A 17,121-nucleotide genomic window follows, 5' to 3' on the forward strand; every position below is an offset into this window, starting at 1 on the left:
TGTTCCCACAAGAGTGTTAATTATTTACCTTTAATAGTATGTCCCAAAGTTTTATTAGATTAACAGCAATTTATTAATGATTATTCTTCTCATTCTCATTATCTCTAACCGCTTTATCCTGTTCTACAGGGTCACAGGCAAGCTGGAGCCTATCCCAGCTGACTACGGGCGAAAGGCGGGGTAGACCCTGGACAAGTCGCCAGGTCATCACAGGGCTGACACATAGACATAGACAACCATTCACACTCACATTCACACCTACGGTCAATTTAGAGTCACCAGTTAACCTAACCTGCATGTCTTTGGACCATGGGGGAAACCGGAGCACCCGGAGGAAACCCACGCGGACACGGGGAGAACATGCAAACTCCGCACAGAAAGGCCCTCGCCGGCCACGGGGCTCGAACCCAGACCTTCTTGCTGTGAGGCGACAGCACTAACCACTACACCACTGTGCTGCCCATGATTATTCTTTTTAAAAATAAAAATGTCAAAGAAAAACACAGTACTGTTTATCCAGTTATATTTACATTTAAAGTCAAAGTTAAGTTCACTCCTGTTGTAACAGTTACTTGTTAACTCTTGAAGTTAAAAGGCAAACCATTCTTAACTTTTAAATTATTAGCTGGATTCTAGAACTGCTGTTCGTTCTAGCTGACTGCTAATAATGCAAATAATTTTCGCTAATTATCCAACTCTCCAACCCAGTATTAACTGATTGCTAATGTCTAACTTTGGCTATCTAACTGCTAGTTTACCTGCTAGCTGACCTCTAGCTCATTGCTAGCGGCTACTGTTATCCATTTAGGCACAGGATTTAAAGTGTCAGCGCTTACATATTTCTTCCATACACTACCGTTCAAAAGTTTGGGGTCACTTTGAAATGTCCTTATTTTTGAAAGAAAAGCACTGTCCTTTTCAATGAAGATCACTTTAAACTAATCAGAAATACGCTCTACACATTGCTAATGTGGTAAATGACTATTCTAGCTGCAAATGTCTGGTTTTTGGTGCAATATCTCCATAGGTGTATAGAGGCCCATTTCCAGCAACCATCACTCCAGTGTTCTAATGGTACAATGTGTTTGCTCATTGCCTCAGAAGGCTAATGGATGATTAGAAAACCCTTGTACAATCATTTTAGCACAGCTGAAAACAGTTTAGCTCTTTAGAGAAGCTATAAAACTGACCTTCCTTTGAGCAGATTGAGTTTCTGGAGCATCACATTTGTGGGGTCGATTAAATGCTCAAAATGGCCAGAAAAATGTCTTGACTATATTTTCTATTCATTTTACAACTTATGGTGGAAAATAAAAGTGTGACTTTTCATGGAAAACACAAAATTGTCTGGGTGACCCCAAACTTTTGAACGGTAGTGTATGTGTTTATAACATTTTATATAGCACATTTTTCAGACATGTTTATATATTCCAGACATTATACTAAGTCCTAAGCTAATCTTCCTCACGAGCAAATCTTCCCACCCGGAGTGTTTGCTAAGGCTTTGCAAGCACCATAAAATACATACCATGGAAAATGCCATTAAAAAACATTTATTCGTTAACATGTAATAAGATGCAAAGTGGATCAGGCCGTATTTGTGTCACAGTTTTATTCTATATTTGTGTTAGAATTTTATGTACAAAATGATTGGCAACATTTTACAAAAGACACAAATGAAATCAAACTAATAGTGCTACACTGAATTAAAAAAAAAAAAAAGAAGTCATTTGATATGTATATTGTGCATTTTAACCACTATGCAAGAAGCATTTTTGTAATACGGTGTAGAAATTGTATGAATTGCAATTTCAAAACTACACAAAGCTCAGCCCTAAAATAACAGCGAAACAAACAAGACCAGAATCTTGTGGAACAAAAAAAGAATTAATACAATAATGTGTAGTTGTTGTTTGTAAAGCTTGCTTTTTGTCCTTGGTTAAGTGTTCAAATGTGTGTGTGGAGGTTTTTTTTTTTTTTTACATGAAAGTGTGAACCAGGACATCTATTACCTACCAATCACAGCGTAATGAATACAAAAGCAGCTTGATTATCTTTGGCTTGATTACTGAATACAGGTTATGTTGTTGTTTAGGTTGGATTACGTCACAAAGTGTATGATAATGAGTGTAAAAAAATAATAAAAAGAAAAAACAAACAATAAAAGCAAAGAAATTCTGCCCAAAATGTGAGACATAACGTTCAACATATTTGATAACATTCAAGGCTCAAAATCTCGTGTGCAGGGTTCACAGTTTAAGATATAAGTACCTTTCCAAATGATCCAAAAATGAGGGGTGGTCCTAATAAGCTAGATGTTTACAGAGCAAAAAAAGGAAATAATGATACATTCGAGAGGAATTCTGGTAATTTTCCAACACATTCTGGATTGATATGGCTATATACATTAGTAATGATTCGTACTTTGCTGGATAGTGTACCATTCGTAAAATCCTAAAAACAAAAAAAATTCCTCTATCTTAAACAGCACAAACAATAAACCTACAAGTGTTGGTCTGAAAAATACATAGAAATATATAATATAGGCTGTATATAAACAAAAGGGAGCTTTTTTGGGTTGCTCATATGTGCAAGTTCATTCAAAAGTAGGATGGAAATGTTGTTTTGGCTGCTGGATTATTTGAAGACTTTTTCGTAAATAGGGCACTTGTGGCTTTGCAGCTTCTTCAAGGTCTTTTTGAACTCCTTGTTGGATTTGTCCCACTTGTGAATGCCGGTGATGAGGTACTGCCTGTCCGTCTTGCGGCCCATAATGAGATAAGCGCTGCTTGGGTTGTCCAGCTGCGAGCAGGGACAGTCAGCGCCATTCTTCAGATACAACGTGAGGGTCTTCAGATCTTTCTTTTTTAGGGATCCCAGTTTCACAGCCTTCTTCTTCTTCTGCAAGATCACCTTGCGGTCCGCGTTCTCCCGTTTCACCTCCTTGATTTTGGTCTTGATGGCTGGAGGAAAGAACACAAAGATGAAGCGGAGTCTGTTTTATGAAATCGTATACGCTTGGGAAAGAGAGTGTGATTGACAGGCAAGAGCTTTGAGCAAATTTTTTGCTGAACCCCCAGACGTTTCAAAAGACAGATCTCTTAGCTTTTAGAAGGTTGGCCACGCAACAGACAGGACAAATCTGGGATCGCGGCAAACTCACTCACCTCAAGAGCCATTTTCAGAGAACCCTCCAACACTGGAAAGACAACATTGGAAGGCTTGGACAGCTGGGTAGGCCAATGGTTTACCATGTATGCTTAAAGTTCTTATGCTTCAGCAAAACATTTTGGGAAGCAGAAAGTCACTGAATCCCCTTTGGGATGTATGCCAGGCTTAGAAAAGCTAAACAAAAAAATGGGAGTTAGGTTACAGGGGGGTCACACAGAGCTCCAGTCAGAGCCAGACCACAAAAGGAGACGACAAACTGGAGGAAGGGACAACGAGGGGGTCAACAAGGGAGGTTGTAATCAATACCAAGCTACTACCGTTGACAGGGTCCCAGAACACTTCATAATGACCTAGGTATCACTGTCTCAGGCTCTGTCAAGTTTAAGAGTCTTCATCAGGATAAAGTCTCAGCCATGTAAATCAATCTTCCCCTGCTGCCCTCTGTTTTCCCAGGGGGCCAGGAATGTCACAAATTGTAGCCCTGTCTGACTTGTGCTCGTTCAGATGTAACTTGATCTGTAACTTGATGTAAAGCTTGTTCCATTTATTACCTCCGCCAACTTTGTTGGACGAGGTTATGTTTTCGCCTTTGTATGTTTGTTTGTTTGTTTGTTCCCAATGTAACTCAAAAAGTAGTGAACAGATTTTGATGAAATCTGGAGGAAAGGTGGGGCATGAGCTAAGGAACATTTGATTAGATTTTGATGCAAATCCTAATATGTATGCAGATCGATTTTTTTATTTTTTATTTTTTTGCCTGTTCCCAACGTAACTCAAAAAGTAGTGAACGGATTTGGATGAAATTTGGTGTACAGCTTTAGTATTATCCTAGGTTCAAGTGATTTGATTCTGATGTTGATTTGACATGGCTTGGCAGAGGCATGCACTCTACCATGTGTCCTTCTAGTTACAAGTGGATTTGAAGTAAACAAGAGTCAGTACTTCCGCAGTTAATGTGTTTCTAACTGAATGGGAGGAGTTAAGGTTTTTTTTGTTTGTTTGTTTTTACATCAGACTTGGTCATTGAATAAAGATGACTGATATGCCTGGGTTAGCACTGCTAATCATATACAAGTTCAAGTCCTACACTTGCATGAAAAAACAAATTTTTAATGTCTGTACTCTACCTTTCTAAACTGCAAAGGACAATTCACATGAACTCATGGCAGTAATTTCCTGATATGAAAATGAAAGAAGAAATGCACTGATGTTCTGGGTAAAAATGCTTCTTGGAAACCTCCTTGAATTAATCTCCAAATCTTATCATTTACTTAACCTTTTGCTGCTCATAAGTCATCTCTGAGGGTGGTCTTGCTCATTGCTATAGGTACATGTCAGATAAATTAACCATGTGCCGATGTAAAACCCAAACATAACATGAATTACAGTATGGCTTTGGAATTATGTCTGACTTTCATGTAAACCTCTGGAGAAATTCATCCCAATTAGACAGCCTGCACTCAAAAACCCATTAAAAACCTTCCTGTGGACAAACATATAGATTATGAGTTACTGCTAATTAGCCTTTAACAAGCTGATCAGTCTCCATCAGCTGTCAGCAAGCAGACCACAACGAAACTAAATCCTCCCTGTGTGGTGCTGAATATCAGTGGCTGGAAGCACACTAATGAAACATACCACTGTTTCCAAAGAAAGTTGTAGCTGGAATTAATTCTTACTCAAAAACCATTAGAAAATGAAAGTGGGAGCTGGAGAATTAATTCCCTTTCATTCATTCCTCTTCAGTATGTGCTTTATCCTGAACATTGGGCGTGAGGTGGAACTACCGTACAACGTGGCTGGGATGCCAGTTCATCACAGAGCACCATGGACACACATTCACACCGAGAGGCGATTTCGAGTCGTCAATCCACCTACTGGCATGTTTTTCAGAGGAGACTGGAGAACCCTATGGAAGCCCACCCCATGTGAAACTGAGAACAGCACAACAAAACTCTCCACGGGCAGTAACCTGAGCTCAAGAATGAACCACGGATCCTGGAGCTGTGAGGTGGCAATGCTACGTGCTTCCCAGGAAAATGTTTTATAAGCATTTTTCATATTTGCATTATGCATTTGGAATTGATCAGTGAAAACAGTGAGTGGCGAAAGTGGTACATCACATTCAGAAGATATACGGTATTTTACTATTTCGATGCATCGAATGGTACGGTAAATTGCTTCAATTCATACCAAAATTAACACTGCAGAGAAGCATGGTCCAGTGTTCAGGAATTAACTTTGCACATGGAAAGGATTAAGGGCTTGATCTGCAGTCTCAGCTCCATAAACAGGCTTTCAAAAAGGGCTTAATGTTTAATGGAATAAAAACATTGGTCAGGCTTCAGAGATCTCATGTCAGGAAAGTCCACCTTACTGGGGTTTAAATTCTGCCTGAACTCTTGGGTGAACTCTCTACGCACCCTGTGGCATTTGTAACTGTAATCCGCATAGTCGCAGTGCACTTAGCTGCAAAGCCACAATTGAAATACAGCCCTCACTATGCTAATACCCATAACACCAAACTGTTCCTGACCAGTGGTTCTAATTCAACAGATTTACCAGAGTTCAAGCTCAGCGAGTGCAATGAGGTATTGAACAAAGACCAAAACGACAGATTAATGCTTCAAAGCACTCAAAAGGGTGTTATTCTGGGCACTTGGGACAAAACTCCACTATGCACTTGAACTAAAGACATGGCCTGGCTGTTAGCAGGTGCTAGGCATGTTATTGAGCTTGAATAGACGCTAGACAATCCAAAATACAGCGCAGTACAGCACACAATTCATTGTTATGTACTGTAATTATATCGCAAGCACAAGACACAGTCATCTCACATTGAAACACTTCAGTGAAAGAAAATGAAGATGCTCGCTCAAATAACTAGCAAATCCTATCTTTCTGTGCAAAAAGAGAACTCTGGCTCTTTGGAGAACACTTTCTGCTTTGTTATCAAAAGTGCAAACACAATGCTTCAATACCAGATCCATTACCAAGTGAGATAAACGACATAAACTATATTGGATACATAAACCCATCCCTTGCAAGGAATCACTGGGAAGCACATTGGAATTTTGACTTTCCCATTGAGAGCTGATGGAGTTATGATTTGTCCACCCATGACAAGTGGAGTATACAAGCTGGTGTTTCATCAACTTGTTATAAACTGACCAAATAATCGAACTGAACACACATCCATTTCCTGATAAGCCTTAGAAACATTTATACCTTGATTTGACACAACAGATTATCATAAAGCAATGGAGAGCTCTTATCTCTGTCTAAACTTTGCCCATCACCTCAAATAAGTACACTATCCTTAATAGTTCTGATAAATATTTCTTCAGTCATCTTTTGGTTCAGCAGCTGGTGACCTCTAGATGCGTAGCACATCATTGACTAAGTAAACAAGAAAAGCAGAACCCAAACATTGATAAGTAGCACAGAAACAGATGAATGTTTTGAATGAAGATTGATTTGAGTCGTGCATGTTTCCAAAGTCATCCTTCCAGAATATCTAGCCTACCTGACTAATATTTGGATGGTTTGGGAGATTGTGGCTAGATGGATGAGGCCTGTGAGATGAAGAACCAAACTCTGCGAGGAGGGTCTGGAAGATTTTCAGAAGTGGAATCCGGGACTGAACTCTGGTGGGCCTTTAAGAGCAGGACAACCCTGTAGTGTACCCATAAATGATTCCAGAGGTTTAGCTTTTAAGCGGTGTTTCTGTTCCCTGACTTGGCATTCTGTACTGTCGTGAGACAAGAGGCAGACTTGCAGTCGGATCAGATAGTGTCATAAACCCAGCAGGGGACATCGGGGATGAAAACAGTCTCAAACACAGCTTCCTTCACAGTCTCAGATGCGTAAATGTGTGTGGAATCCAAAGCCTATGGCCAAGCCGTACACTTTTACTACTCTAAAGCTGAACATGCGCCATTGACCGCAGAAGGAAGAGCCAACAGAAGTGTGAGAAGAGAAATGCTCAGTGGAAGGCCATGAGGTTTGGTTAAGAAGAGGGATCATAAAAGCCAAGCCTGGACATGAACAGCATTCCCCATAAAACCATTGCTGTTTATGAGCAAAGTGTCTGTAAGTGAGTCTGGCCAGTGTGTCAAGAACAAACGCACAAAGAAGGACTGTTGGGATTTTGTTATCTACCATGGCATTTGAAATGGCTGTGAGTTATCTCTTGCTTGAAGCTTTGTATGGGGTAACATCTGTGCATAACCTGAACAACAAAAGTGGTATTTGTGAAGATTCACAGCCTTCACATCCAGTACTCAACATGCGAGTGCATGAATGAAGTGAATCCATGGCCAAACTCATACTAAACAAAACTGTTCTCACCACTGTAAAGCCAGGTCCAGTGGGTTTGCACTGGGAATACAACTCTTTAGCCTTTTTAACAAAAACATTTAATGCAAACCAGGTGACAGGTCAGTGATAACAATACATCACGAATGAGAAACCTGACAAACCACTCTCGCTTTCTCTCCTTGACAATAGCTGGCTTTAGAGCTCAACCCGGAGGTCACAGAGGGGGTTGCCACTGGGCTAGGCTTACACAAAGCTGTCCAGAGGCAAGATGGCAACTCACCAAAGATGGCTTAGTCCCTTCGAATCCCTGTCTGAATGAGGCTTTATGGTTTTCTAAGAGGCAAACCAAAACCTGCATTTGTTTTCCTCTTGGGAGGAGAGCAGGAAGTGCTTGGTGCAGCACCCTCCTTTTGTTGAGGTAACTCCTGCTGGGAATGGCCCTAATGGCAGGCGTAATGGGCTGCTTTAACAGCTATGGTCAGTGGCTTTCCCTCAGACTTAGACATTTCACAAAAATCTAAACCAGAAGTCCAAACGTTGTCTATGTGACCTGGAAGACCAGAATGAAATAGTGGCCCAAGAGTGAACAAGTGATCGATTCTTCTGAGTCTCCCAATTTTTTTTTTTCCTTAGAAACTTGGAGGGCTGGAGTGAATGCTAATGCAGAATGTCTGGATGTCTAAGCCTTCGCACATGTTCACAAAACCTTGGCAGCAAACACAGTAAGACTGAGTGTAAAAAACAAAGGTTTCAAAAAAAAAAAAAACAAGTGCGAATGACAGTGTTTGGAGTAGTGGAGATTACAAAAAATACCAAAAAGCTCAAGCTAATTATAGAGTTTGGTGTATTATTCATCTGCACCATTCATAATAAACCATACAACTGAAATATTCTACATTACATTTATTTGCTGAAAGGATATCAAGCTAAATCTGATTTGGCCCCTGCACAGAGGTCAGCCCCGGTGCTGTTGTCACGTCCACTGGACCAGACAGGAAAACAAACATCCCGATTTACAGCTCTGAGTAGTGGCCAAATAAAGGGTTTTAGACCTGTGTGAATTACCTCAATTCATTAGTCACAGAGTAGTGGTCTCTAAAAGGGTCATCCAAACCGTGACATGGATTTACAAGGGTTAAAAAGAGCCTGCAGCTGTTATTTTAAGCACCGAAGACAGCCGTATTGTTCTATTGTCAAACATGAGTGTGCTTAGGGCAGTCGGAGAAATTGTGTCAAAAAAGGCCAATGGAAGTGGTAGGATTTTTGAAATATATACAGTATGTGTACTTAAAAAGTGGGGAAAATTATAAAGATACCAATCAGCATCCTGCACTTTTGATAGGAAATAGTGCAAAAAGGCACACTTTATATATATCGGCTAGGGCAGGGGTTTTCAAAGTGTGGGAGAGTCAGCCCCCCCTCAGACAGCAAATAAACAACAGCGCCCCCCCCCCCCCCCCCCCCCCTACAATTTTTGTTGTTGCTATACTTAATGTTCCATTCGTATTTAAAAAAAAATGGTTGTTGTACACATTTTTATTTTTTTCTTTTACACATTTTAAACATCTGTGCTTTTTAAAACATCTTGTTTTACACATTTTGAACACCTCATTGCATCGTTAGCTAGCACCTCTTGGCAGACAACACACTGTGGCAGTGGAGCATCTTCAGATCCAGTCCATGAAAATCCAAACTTTAAATAATCGTGGTCATACTTCCTACTTTTTTCAGTCCCCCCAGGATTCTGCGGGCCTTTTTTGTGATTGTTGCGGGCTAAAATGTCTGATGTTGCGGGGGGTTTTCCAAAAAACTGCGATGAAAGTTGCGGTGTTTTTTTAGGTTTTTGTTGCGATTACATTGCGGGAGGAAGTGAAAGTTACGAGAAATTGTTGCGATTTTCTCTTTTTGTGATTAAAATTGAGTGATATGTTAAATATTAAGTTATTACCAAAAAACTATTGATTAAAAAACAAAGACACTGAGAAATGGTCCTATAAACAACTTTACCAATATAAAAGATTACCAGGACTACATAAATGCAGAAAAATAGGCTTTACTTATCCAAATGCACCTGTTGGTTCAAAAGTTAAAGTGCATAGAACCTCACAGCACAACATGAAGTTACCTTAAAATATAATATAAATGCCTCAGCTTTCATGTAAGAAAAAAAAACTATTAATACTAGTACTGTGTGCAGGCAGTCTCTCCTGAAGACTAAATTGAACAATAATTATAAACTAATAAAATAAATGGCTCAGGCTTCATAGAAGAAAAAAACAATTTGAACAGAATCTCACAGTATGATGCTGAAGCTGCCTAAACAATGGAAAATAAAATACCATTTTGGCAAAAATGTTGGCATCCATTAATTTCTTGTATTAAGTAAAAAATAATGTAAAGTGCACACAGTCCTTCACTGTAAACATAACACACTTTCAGTAACAGAATTTAAGCCTACATAAACACTGACTCGCACATGCAGTGTTGCCAGATACTGCTGATGTTTTCCAGTCCAAAATATGTTCAAAACCCGCCAAAATGCACTTAAAACCGCCCAATCTGGCAACACTGCGCGCATGCTGCTTCTCTTGAACGTATACATGGAAGGAAGGCGGAAGGTAGTTTGTCGACGTCACCTCAAGACGATGCCAACGATTGGTCAAATTTGCGGGAAGGTTGCGGTGATTGGATATAATTGCAACACCGCCCTGAATTCGCGGGGATTGGTTGAATTTGCAAATCACAACATCGCGAAATCCTGGAGGGTCTGTTTTTTTTTTTGCTTGGCCCAGACTCTGTCTCATCACTCACTGTAGCTTTAGGTACTAAAAATCGATCCATTTTGTCTCTGGCAAAGGCTAGCTCAAGTTCGCTAAATGTCCGCAATAGTAACTTATTCTGGTTTATGTTTCCTCACGTTGCGCCCCCCCTGAAGAACTCTGGCGCCCCCCAGGGGAGGTGCCCCCCACACTTTGAAAAGCCCTGGGCTAGGGTAATGAAGAGAAGACTAAGAGAAAGTCTGTGTTGTCTAGTAAAGGAAAAGAAGGGACAAGAGAGTTTACTCAGTAACTTTATTGTGACTAGGCACGCACTGGTGAGACCATTGGTCACCCCATTACGGAGAGGAAATTATGGAGTAATTTATGCAAATTACACAATTACAAAAATTGTGAAATAGAACAACGAAAAAAAAAACCCACCAGTTCTTCAGTCAACTCCATCAGTTCTACATATTAATTAAAAAGCATACAGTGCTGTTCGTGTGCTATGTAGATTGAAGTACATCCACTTACCACTTTACTTCCAACTAATAACAGGATTTGGGAATGTACTGCACTGAAAATCTGCTCTGCGTCCAGCAGGAATGTAACATTTTTGGCTGTCTTGAAAGTGGCATCTCAGTTTTCACCGCAAAATGTGTTTGTGTGTGAAGGAGAGGAGTATTTCGAAGCACTTACCAAACTCGCTGGCGCACATGTGCTCCAGAATAGCATCGGTTTTCATTTCGTTGTCGCATGGTGGGCAGACCGGCGAGTAACCTAAGACAGAAAGCGAGGCACAATGTCAGGGCCAATATGCTGCACAGAGATACCCAATCAGTATCGTGGGCCATGCTAATAGAAACCAAATGTCTGTCCCACTCGTTTCTTTAAGCCTCTCATTTACGTCCTCCTGAGTGTTCGGAAAGTTTGCGTATGAGTGTAAACAGTGCGGACAAACTTTACAATCTTGTGATTGAAAGGAAACGTTGAGGAAATTCAGACTGCCATTTTGCTTGTAAGTCACTTGTCACATCACAACACAGGAATTCAGTGTTAATGCAGCTTTATCTGGTACCAGATCTTTTTTCCTCTTCTGTATTTAAATTCTAAAACAAGGATGAATTTTAAAGATGAAAATCCCACTAATCCTGCTTTCCTCCCCAGTTCTCTCCGCGTCTCTCTGTCATGCTAATTAGCAGTGGACAAACCCACAACCACATCATTTACACATGTATGTCAACAGCTGTTCTTCTGTTTACTGTGAAAGGAGCAGAGGTTTGAGACAAGACCCTAAAGACCCCAGGCACCTGTAATTATTAGAAACGTTAAGCTGAAAAGGCTCCCTGAGGTCACGGAAAGTGTAAAAAAAAAATCAGGCTGAGATTACAGCTCCTTATCTCTATGCACTCTGTTAAGATTTCAACTGTTATTTGATTAGCTTTGGTTATCTTAGTTGTTCTGTTTGTGTGGTCACTTTTCTTATTAGTAGCAGCTCTTTTATGAAAACCACACAGCAGACGAGGCTTTCAAAAGGAAAAAAATACCCTTTTTTCCAGATTGTTTTTATACGAATTAGCAATAATAATGTCGAAAGCACAAAATCCGCATTACTGGAATTTTTCCCCGCAAGAATCCATTCCCATTGGAAGCCTGACTACATTTTCAATCACGGTCCAATTTGAACATGGTGAACGATTCTGACTCTATTCCTTCTCTTGCCAAGACATGTTATCTTTTTTCCCCACATCAAGTGCTAAATATGCTATTTATTTTCCAGTACCATGAACTATTCACACCGGCTGTAGATTTCAGATTATTCCTGGAGCCCCAAAGCATGCAAGGCTTCCATAAATGTCTGTCTGAAAGCGTTCCATTTATTTATCTGGTTTCCAAAATGTTCAACGCAACAATCAGATAGATGTGCACTCAAAGCCCATTCCCTTGAGCTAAAATAGACTCCTATTGCAACTTTTATTCATATTTCAACTTGTGGTTTCGCAGAGCACAAACGTCATCTAGCTATATGTTCTTTATGAAGGACGAAAAAATATATTTGCCTGATATTCTGACCTCGGCATTAAACGCTGTTCTGCACCGTGATCTTTTTAAAGATTTTTGTTTTTTCTTCAGAGCATGTTTTTAATCAGAACTGACACTAGGCACTATTCACTAGCTTTCACTGTGTGATTCGAAACCCTCCCGAGACAAACTTTAATCAACACCACGTTTAATCCTGAGCAAAATTCATGTTCTAAAGTACCACACGACTTAGCCAAAGTGAACAGTGCAAAAAAAAAAATGTGCAGGAACTGACACTGGAGGTTAAGTAGTTTCAGAAAGTGATATTTCCGAAAGTATGTGCAGTATATAAATGCATATCACGTAGCATCTTTTTGTGCATGTTGTAAAATTTGTTTCAGCTTGCTTTGTTGTTGTTTTTTGTCTCAAATTCCTCCTCCTCCTCCTCCTCCTCAATGAATGCTTGGAAATACCCACAAAATTTACGAGACAGTTACATCAGCTGGTTGTACTTTCCCTCGTTCTCTGTCGTTCCCTCAACTTCGACTTTCCACAGAACCCCTGCCTACTTCCAGCAACATCGCATTCTTTGACGAACAATTTGAGGGCTTTTTTAGACGTTTTAGATGTTACCAATCATGGAAATGTAAAATGCCTTTCTTAGGCACTGTAATTTGAGTGAAAAGCAGCCATCTCAGCTCCCCCTCCTGTTCCCTGTGCCGCACTGAGCCCTGTCCTGTTGCATTATCTTATGAAAAGTATTGCTAATGGAGGTTCTGGGTCGTTCAGGGCTTAATTCAGAGTAGCTCTGCATCTCCGTGATTGATTTGGGCTGCTCCTTAAAATTCCTCTAGAAAAAATTTACTCTTCAAACAAACAATGGGAAATTATTTATAAGAAAGTAATTAGTTTAACAACATGCAGCAATTGTGAAAGAATTTACAAGAAAAAAAAAAAAGAATGCGCATAATGATTTTTTTGGATGAAATCCCAGCTTGGCTATCACCCCGCTGACAATTGTTACCACGTGCAAACAAATTATGAATCGTTTCATGCCTTTCTTGTCTGATGCAGCTGTAATATAATTATGCACAAAAATAAATGGTGAAAAGCTTATACTGGCAGAAATAACAGCTCTTAGGTAACAAAAGGTGAATAAACCGTGGCCCCAAACAGATGCCGGTTCCTGAAACAACATCACGCTGCCTTTTAAGAAGGAGCTCAAGTGTCATTTCTGACACGAAGGAAAAGGTGTGATCAGGTTGTATGTTGGGAAAGTATATATATATATATATATATATATATATATATATATATATATATATATATATATATATATATATATATATAAACATGCTCACACACACCTCACAAGAGTGTGTGGGTTTAATATGGCCAACATGCATACTACATGACTCATGACAGATACTGGAAGTTACCAGTGAAAGATTTTTCTAATTCTGGTAAAACGACACGAGCAAACAGGAGGCATTCTTCTGAGCACTGCTCTCTACTTCTCCGGAGTTTCAGTGCCAATTCTGCTTGACACAAATGTGCTAATTTAGATTGTTGCATGAAGCTGCATAAACTTAAGATCTTTCAAAACCACAGGTTCCTTACTCTGGTCCTGGAGCACCTCCTGTCCTGCAGAACTAATCAACTAATTATCCTTGTGTTGAAGGTGAAGTTGACGTGAATGTCTGAAAGCAGGGGAAACAGTAAAACGTGCAGGACCTGGGGAGTCTACAAATCTATCTGTGTTCTTGGATCCTGTGTTCTTCCTACAAACGTTAGACTCATTATCTGGATCAGGTGAAAAAAAAAACTCACTGGCTTCTGTGGACGTGTCGGTGATGTTGGGCGTGCTGATGCACACATCATCCTGAGGGAACTTGTCGCAGATGAGCATTTCAGGCCACGGGAACCCAAACGCCTCCATGATGGGTTCGCAGCCCTGGCGCACGCTCTCGCACAGCCAGCGGCATGGGTAGATTGGCCGATCCATGCAGACAGGTGCGAACAGCGAGCACAGGAAGATGCGTGTGCCCGGATGGCAGGCCTTGTGCACCAAAGGCACCCAACTGCCCGCTTGCTGCCTCACCTCAGCCATGCTTTCATGCTCAAGCAGGTTGGGCAACAACATCTGGCTGTAGCCGACACCGTGGCACAGGCGCAGGTCATCTGGGATGGGCACGCACTGCGGAGGCTTGTCATAGGCTCGCCCACCACCAAACGAATCAGGCTTCCAGCCTAGGTACTCGTACTCCGTTGCCAGGCTCAGAGGCACCAGGTTCACCATCAGTGCCAACACCGTAGTGGCCTTCCACAGGCACAAGGATGCCACTGGCTTCATCGCGTTAGTCACTGCCAAAACAAAGGCACTGATGCACCAACAGAGCGCGCTGGAAAATAAAAACAAACAAACAAACAAACAAACAAACAAACCAAAACAAAGGTCCCTTAAAATTAAATTCTAAGTCAGTAAAGCCAAAACGTTTCAGGAAATTTTCCCCAGTCGGAATGAAAATGAGTGGTTTAAATGAGCTCAGAAGGCTGCCTCTGAAAGCTTGACAGTGTTCAGCTGAGACAGAAGGAGAGAGAGAGAGAGAGAGAGAGAGAGAGAGAGAGAGAGAGAGTGTGTGTGTGTGTGTGAGTGAGAGAGAGAGAGAGAGAGAGAGAGAGAGAGAGAGCACTTTCCTCCTGCTGACTCACACGGATGCCTGCCAGGGACCCCTGCGCGTGAAAAATGAGTGGAAGCGCAAGACAGCAGGGGAGCGCGAGCGCAGCGCCGGCCAATAGGAACCATTCAGCGCTTTTGGGTGAGCGGGGAACCAATGAAACGCGCAAGCCAATAAAAAAAAGGGACACCCCCTCCACATCCCCCTCCCCGCTCTCCCCCCGCACCCCGACCCCGCACCCCGACCCCACACTCCTCTTCCCATCTGCACCGGGAGTCTTTCTGATTCCGCGTGAGATGAGCGACAGCACGAGCGCGCCGAAACACCGCAGCCGGGGTTATAAACAACACCTGAGCTGCTTCACTCGTGTTTATGGTCAGGGTCTGACTGCTAAATGGAAGAAAATCATTCATGTGCAAGGAAAGTGGACAGAAATTACATGATACCTGTTCTGTTGTTATATTATTATTATTATTATTATTATTATTATTATTATTATTATTATTATTATTATTATTAGTCTATTACTATGTCTTTTTGTTGTTATCGAGTATGTTTTTTGTTTGTTGCTTTTTTTTTCTCCTTTTCTGTGATGTCAAGATCAAAATGTCAGACTATAGTGGATATAGTATTTTGGATACACTGTAAACCCGAATAAGTTGAGTTTACTTAAAAAAATTGAGGAAAGTGGTTGCCTAAAAAAAAATAAGTAATTATTAATGATTGAATTGAGTAACTTAAACTTACAATCTTCTGGTAAGTTTAAGGTACTCAATTCAATCATTAATAATTACTTATTTTTTTTAAGGCAACCACTTTCCTCAATTTTTTTTAAGTAAACTCAACTTATTCGGGTTTACAGTGTAGTGTGTGTGTTCCTTTGTTTCTTATCAGAATGAAATCCGATCTACACTCGCCTCTTTCCAAAAGCACATCTGATTAGAGACTGTTGTCAGTTTTATTAGTTTCTCAGTGCAGTTTGAAGTCGCGTCCAGGAACAGCTTACTTTCATTTAAATGATTGAATGAATGAATGAATGAATGAATGAATGAATGAAGTAATTAACGAATAGCTTCTTGATAGTTTTACTGTTTAAACTGTTGAGTATAGATAATCGCTTTTTTCTTCCTTTTTTTTTTTTTTTTTACATTTGTGGTTGCTCCCACACCCCCACTGTAATAAAGAGGAGATAAAAAGGTGAGAAGTGTGAAAACTGACTGTTGTTTTTACTAATGACGCTTATGACGTAATTGCCCTTGGTGTTCTATTCAGTTTGGTAACAGCGAAAATGTTCCGGGTTAAACTCGAAACGGAGAAAATGCTGCCTCAGGAAGGTGTCTAATAAATCAGTGAGGCAACAAGAACCGTTTGAAACGGATTAAACCCTCATTTCCTGTCTTCTAATCCATCTTCAAACTGAAGGCAGCACTAATGTAGCTTAAACGCTGCCTATTACCCATAAATCTGTGCGGCAGCTCCCCTCAAAAAAAAAAGATGGCGGCCTGAACTTCACAAAAAAGTGATTTCTTACACAAATATAATTTCCCTCACTTTTGAGATTTTTTTTGAAAAGTTGCTGTGAAATAAACATTTTATTATCTATCTAGCTATCTCATACCCCCATGACTGTAATCAAATAAATGTATTTGATATTATTTGTGAGGTATCTGTTAGCCAACAAGCTAACTCTTGTACTTGCGAGCTGAAAAGGTGGAAAACAAAATCCTGAGAAAATACTTTCAGTCAGAAGTCCTGCCTTCTGGGACACCTGGCTATTACAGCAGCCATACTCACAAAAAAGTAGCCTAATAGAGGAATCATAAATAAACTGCAGTGTCTGAGGTGTTTCAGGCTTATTTTATTTTATTTTATTTACTCAAATGACTGATGCTTCGGAATGAGAACTGTATTTTATTGGCACATTTTCAAATGAAGGTTGTGAATGCATGCTAAAAGTGAGAGAGAAAATGTAAAAAAAAAAAAAAATTCTTTGTTCGTCCAACTACACACACTTAAAGCTTAATTTTTCCCTAATAGAAAGGGCTACAAATACTTAAACTAGGCGTATCAGGTGAAAATTCAAATTCAATCAAAATTGCTTGAAACTGCTCTCGTTGAATTCGGAATTGAATACAGAACAACATACTTTTTACAGAATTAAAATATGTTTA

At 40.2% G+C, this 17,121-nt stretch overlaps 1 protein-coding gene across 1 annotated transcript; it reads right to left on the minus strand.

The window, feature by feature from the left end:
* Positions 1–1,597: 1,597 nt before the first annotated feature.
* Positions 1,598–15,021, minus strand: sfrp1a (secreted frizzled-related protein 1a). The gene is made up of 3 exons (XM_060906664.1): positions 14,103–15,021; positions 10,950–11,030; positions 1,598–2,963 (listed from the first exon to the last, which is right to left on the minus strand). The coding sequence occupies exons 1-3, from the start codon at positions 14,623–14,625 to the stop codon at positions 2,638–2,640; spliced, it is 930 nt and encodes a 309-aa protein (XP_060762647.1). The 5' UTR covers positions 14,626–15,021; the 3' UTR covers positions 1,598–2,637.
* Positions 15,022–17,121: the final 2,100 nt, after the last annotated feature.

Source organism: Neoarius graeffei, chromosome 24, assembly GCF_027579695.1.
Source record: "Neoarius graeffei isolate fNeoGra1 chromosome 24, fNeoGra1.pri, whole genome shotgun sequence".
Lineage (NCBI taxonomy): Eukaryota > Metazoa > Chordata > Actinopteri > Siluriformes > Ariidae > Neoarius > Neoarius graeffei.

Excerpts from the sequence above, each read along its gene's own strand:
- sfrp1a (XM_060906664.1), bottom strand. The coding sequence starts at position 14,625 with ATGAAGCCAGTGGCATCCTTGTGCCTGTGGAAGGCCACTACGGTGTTG. Across the intron at positions 11,031-14,102 it reads CGACACGTCCACAGAAGCCA|GTTACTCGCCGGTCTGCCCA; the intron begins GTGAGTTTTTTT and ends TTTCTGTCTTAG. Across the intron at positions 2,964-10,949 it reads CATGTGCGCCAGCGAGTTTG|CCATCAAGACCAAAATCAAG; the intron begins GTAAGTGCTTCG and ends TCTTTCCTCCAG.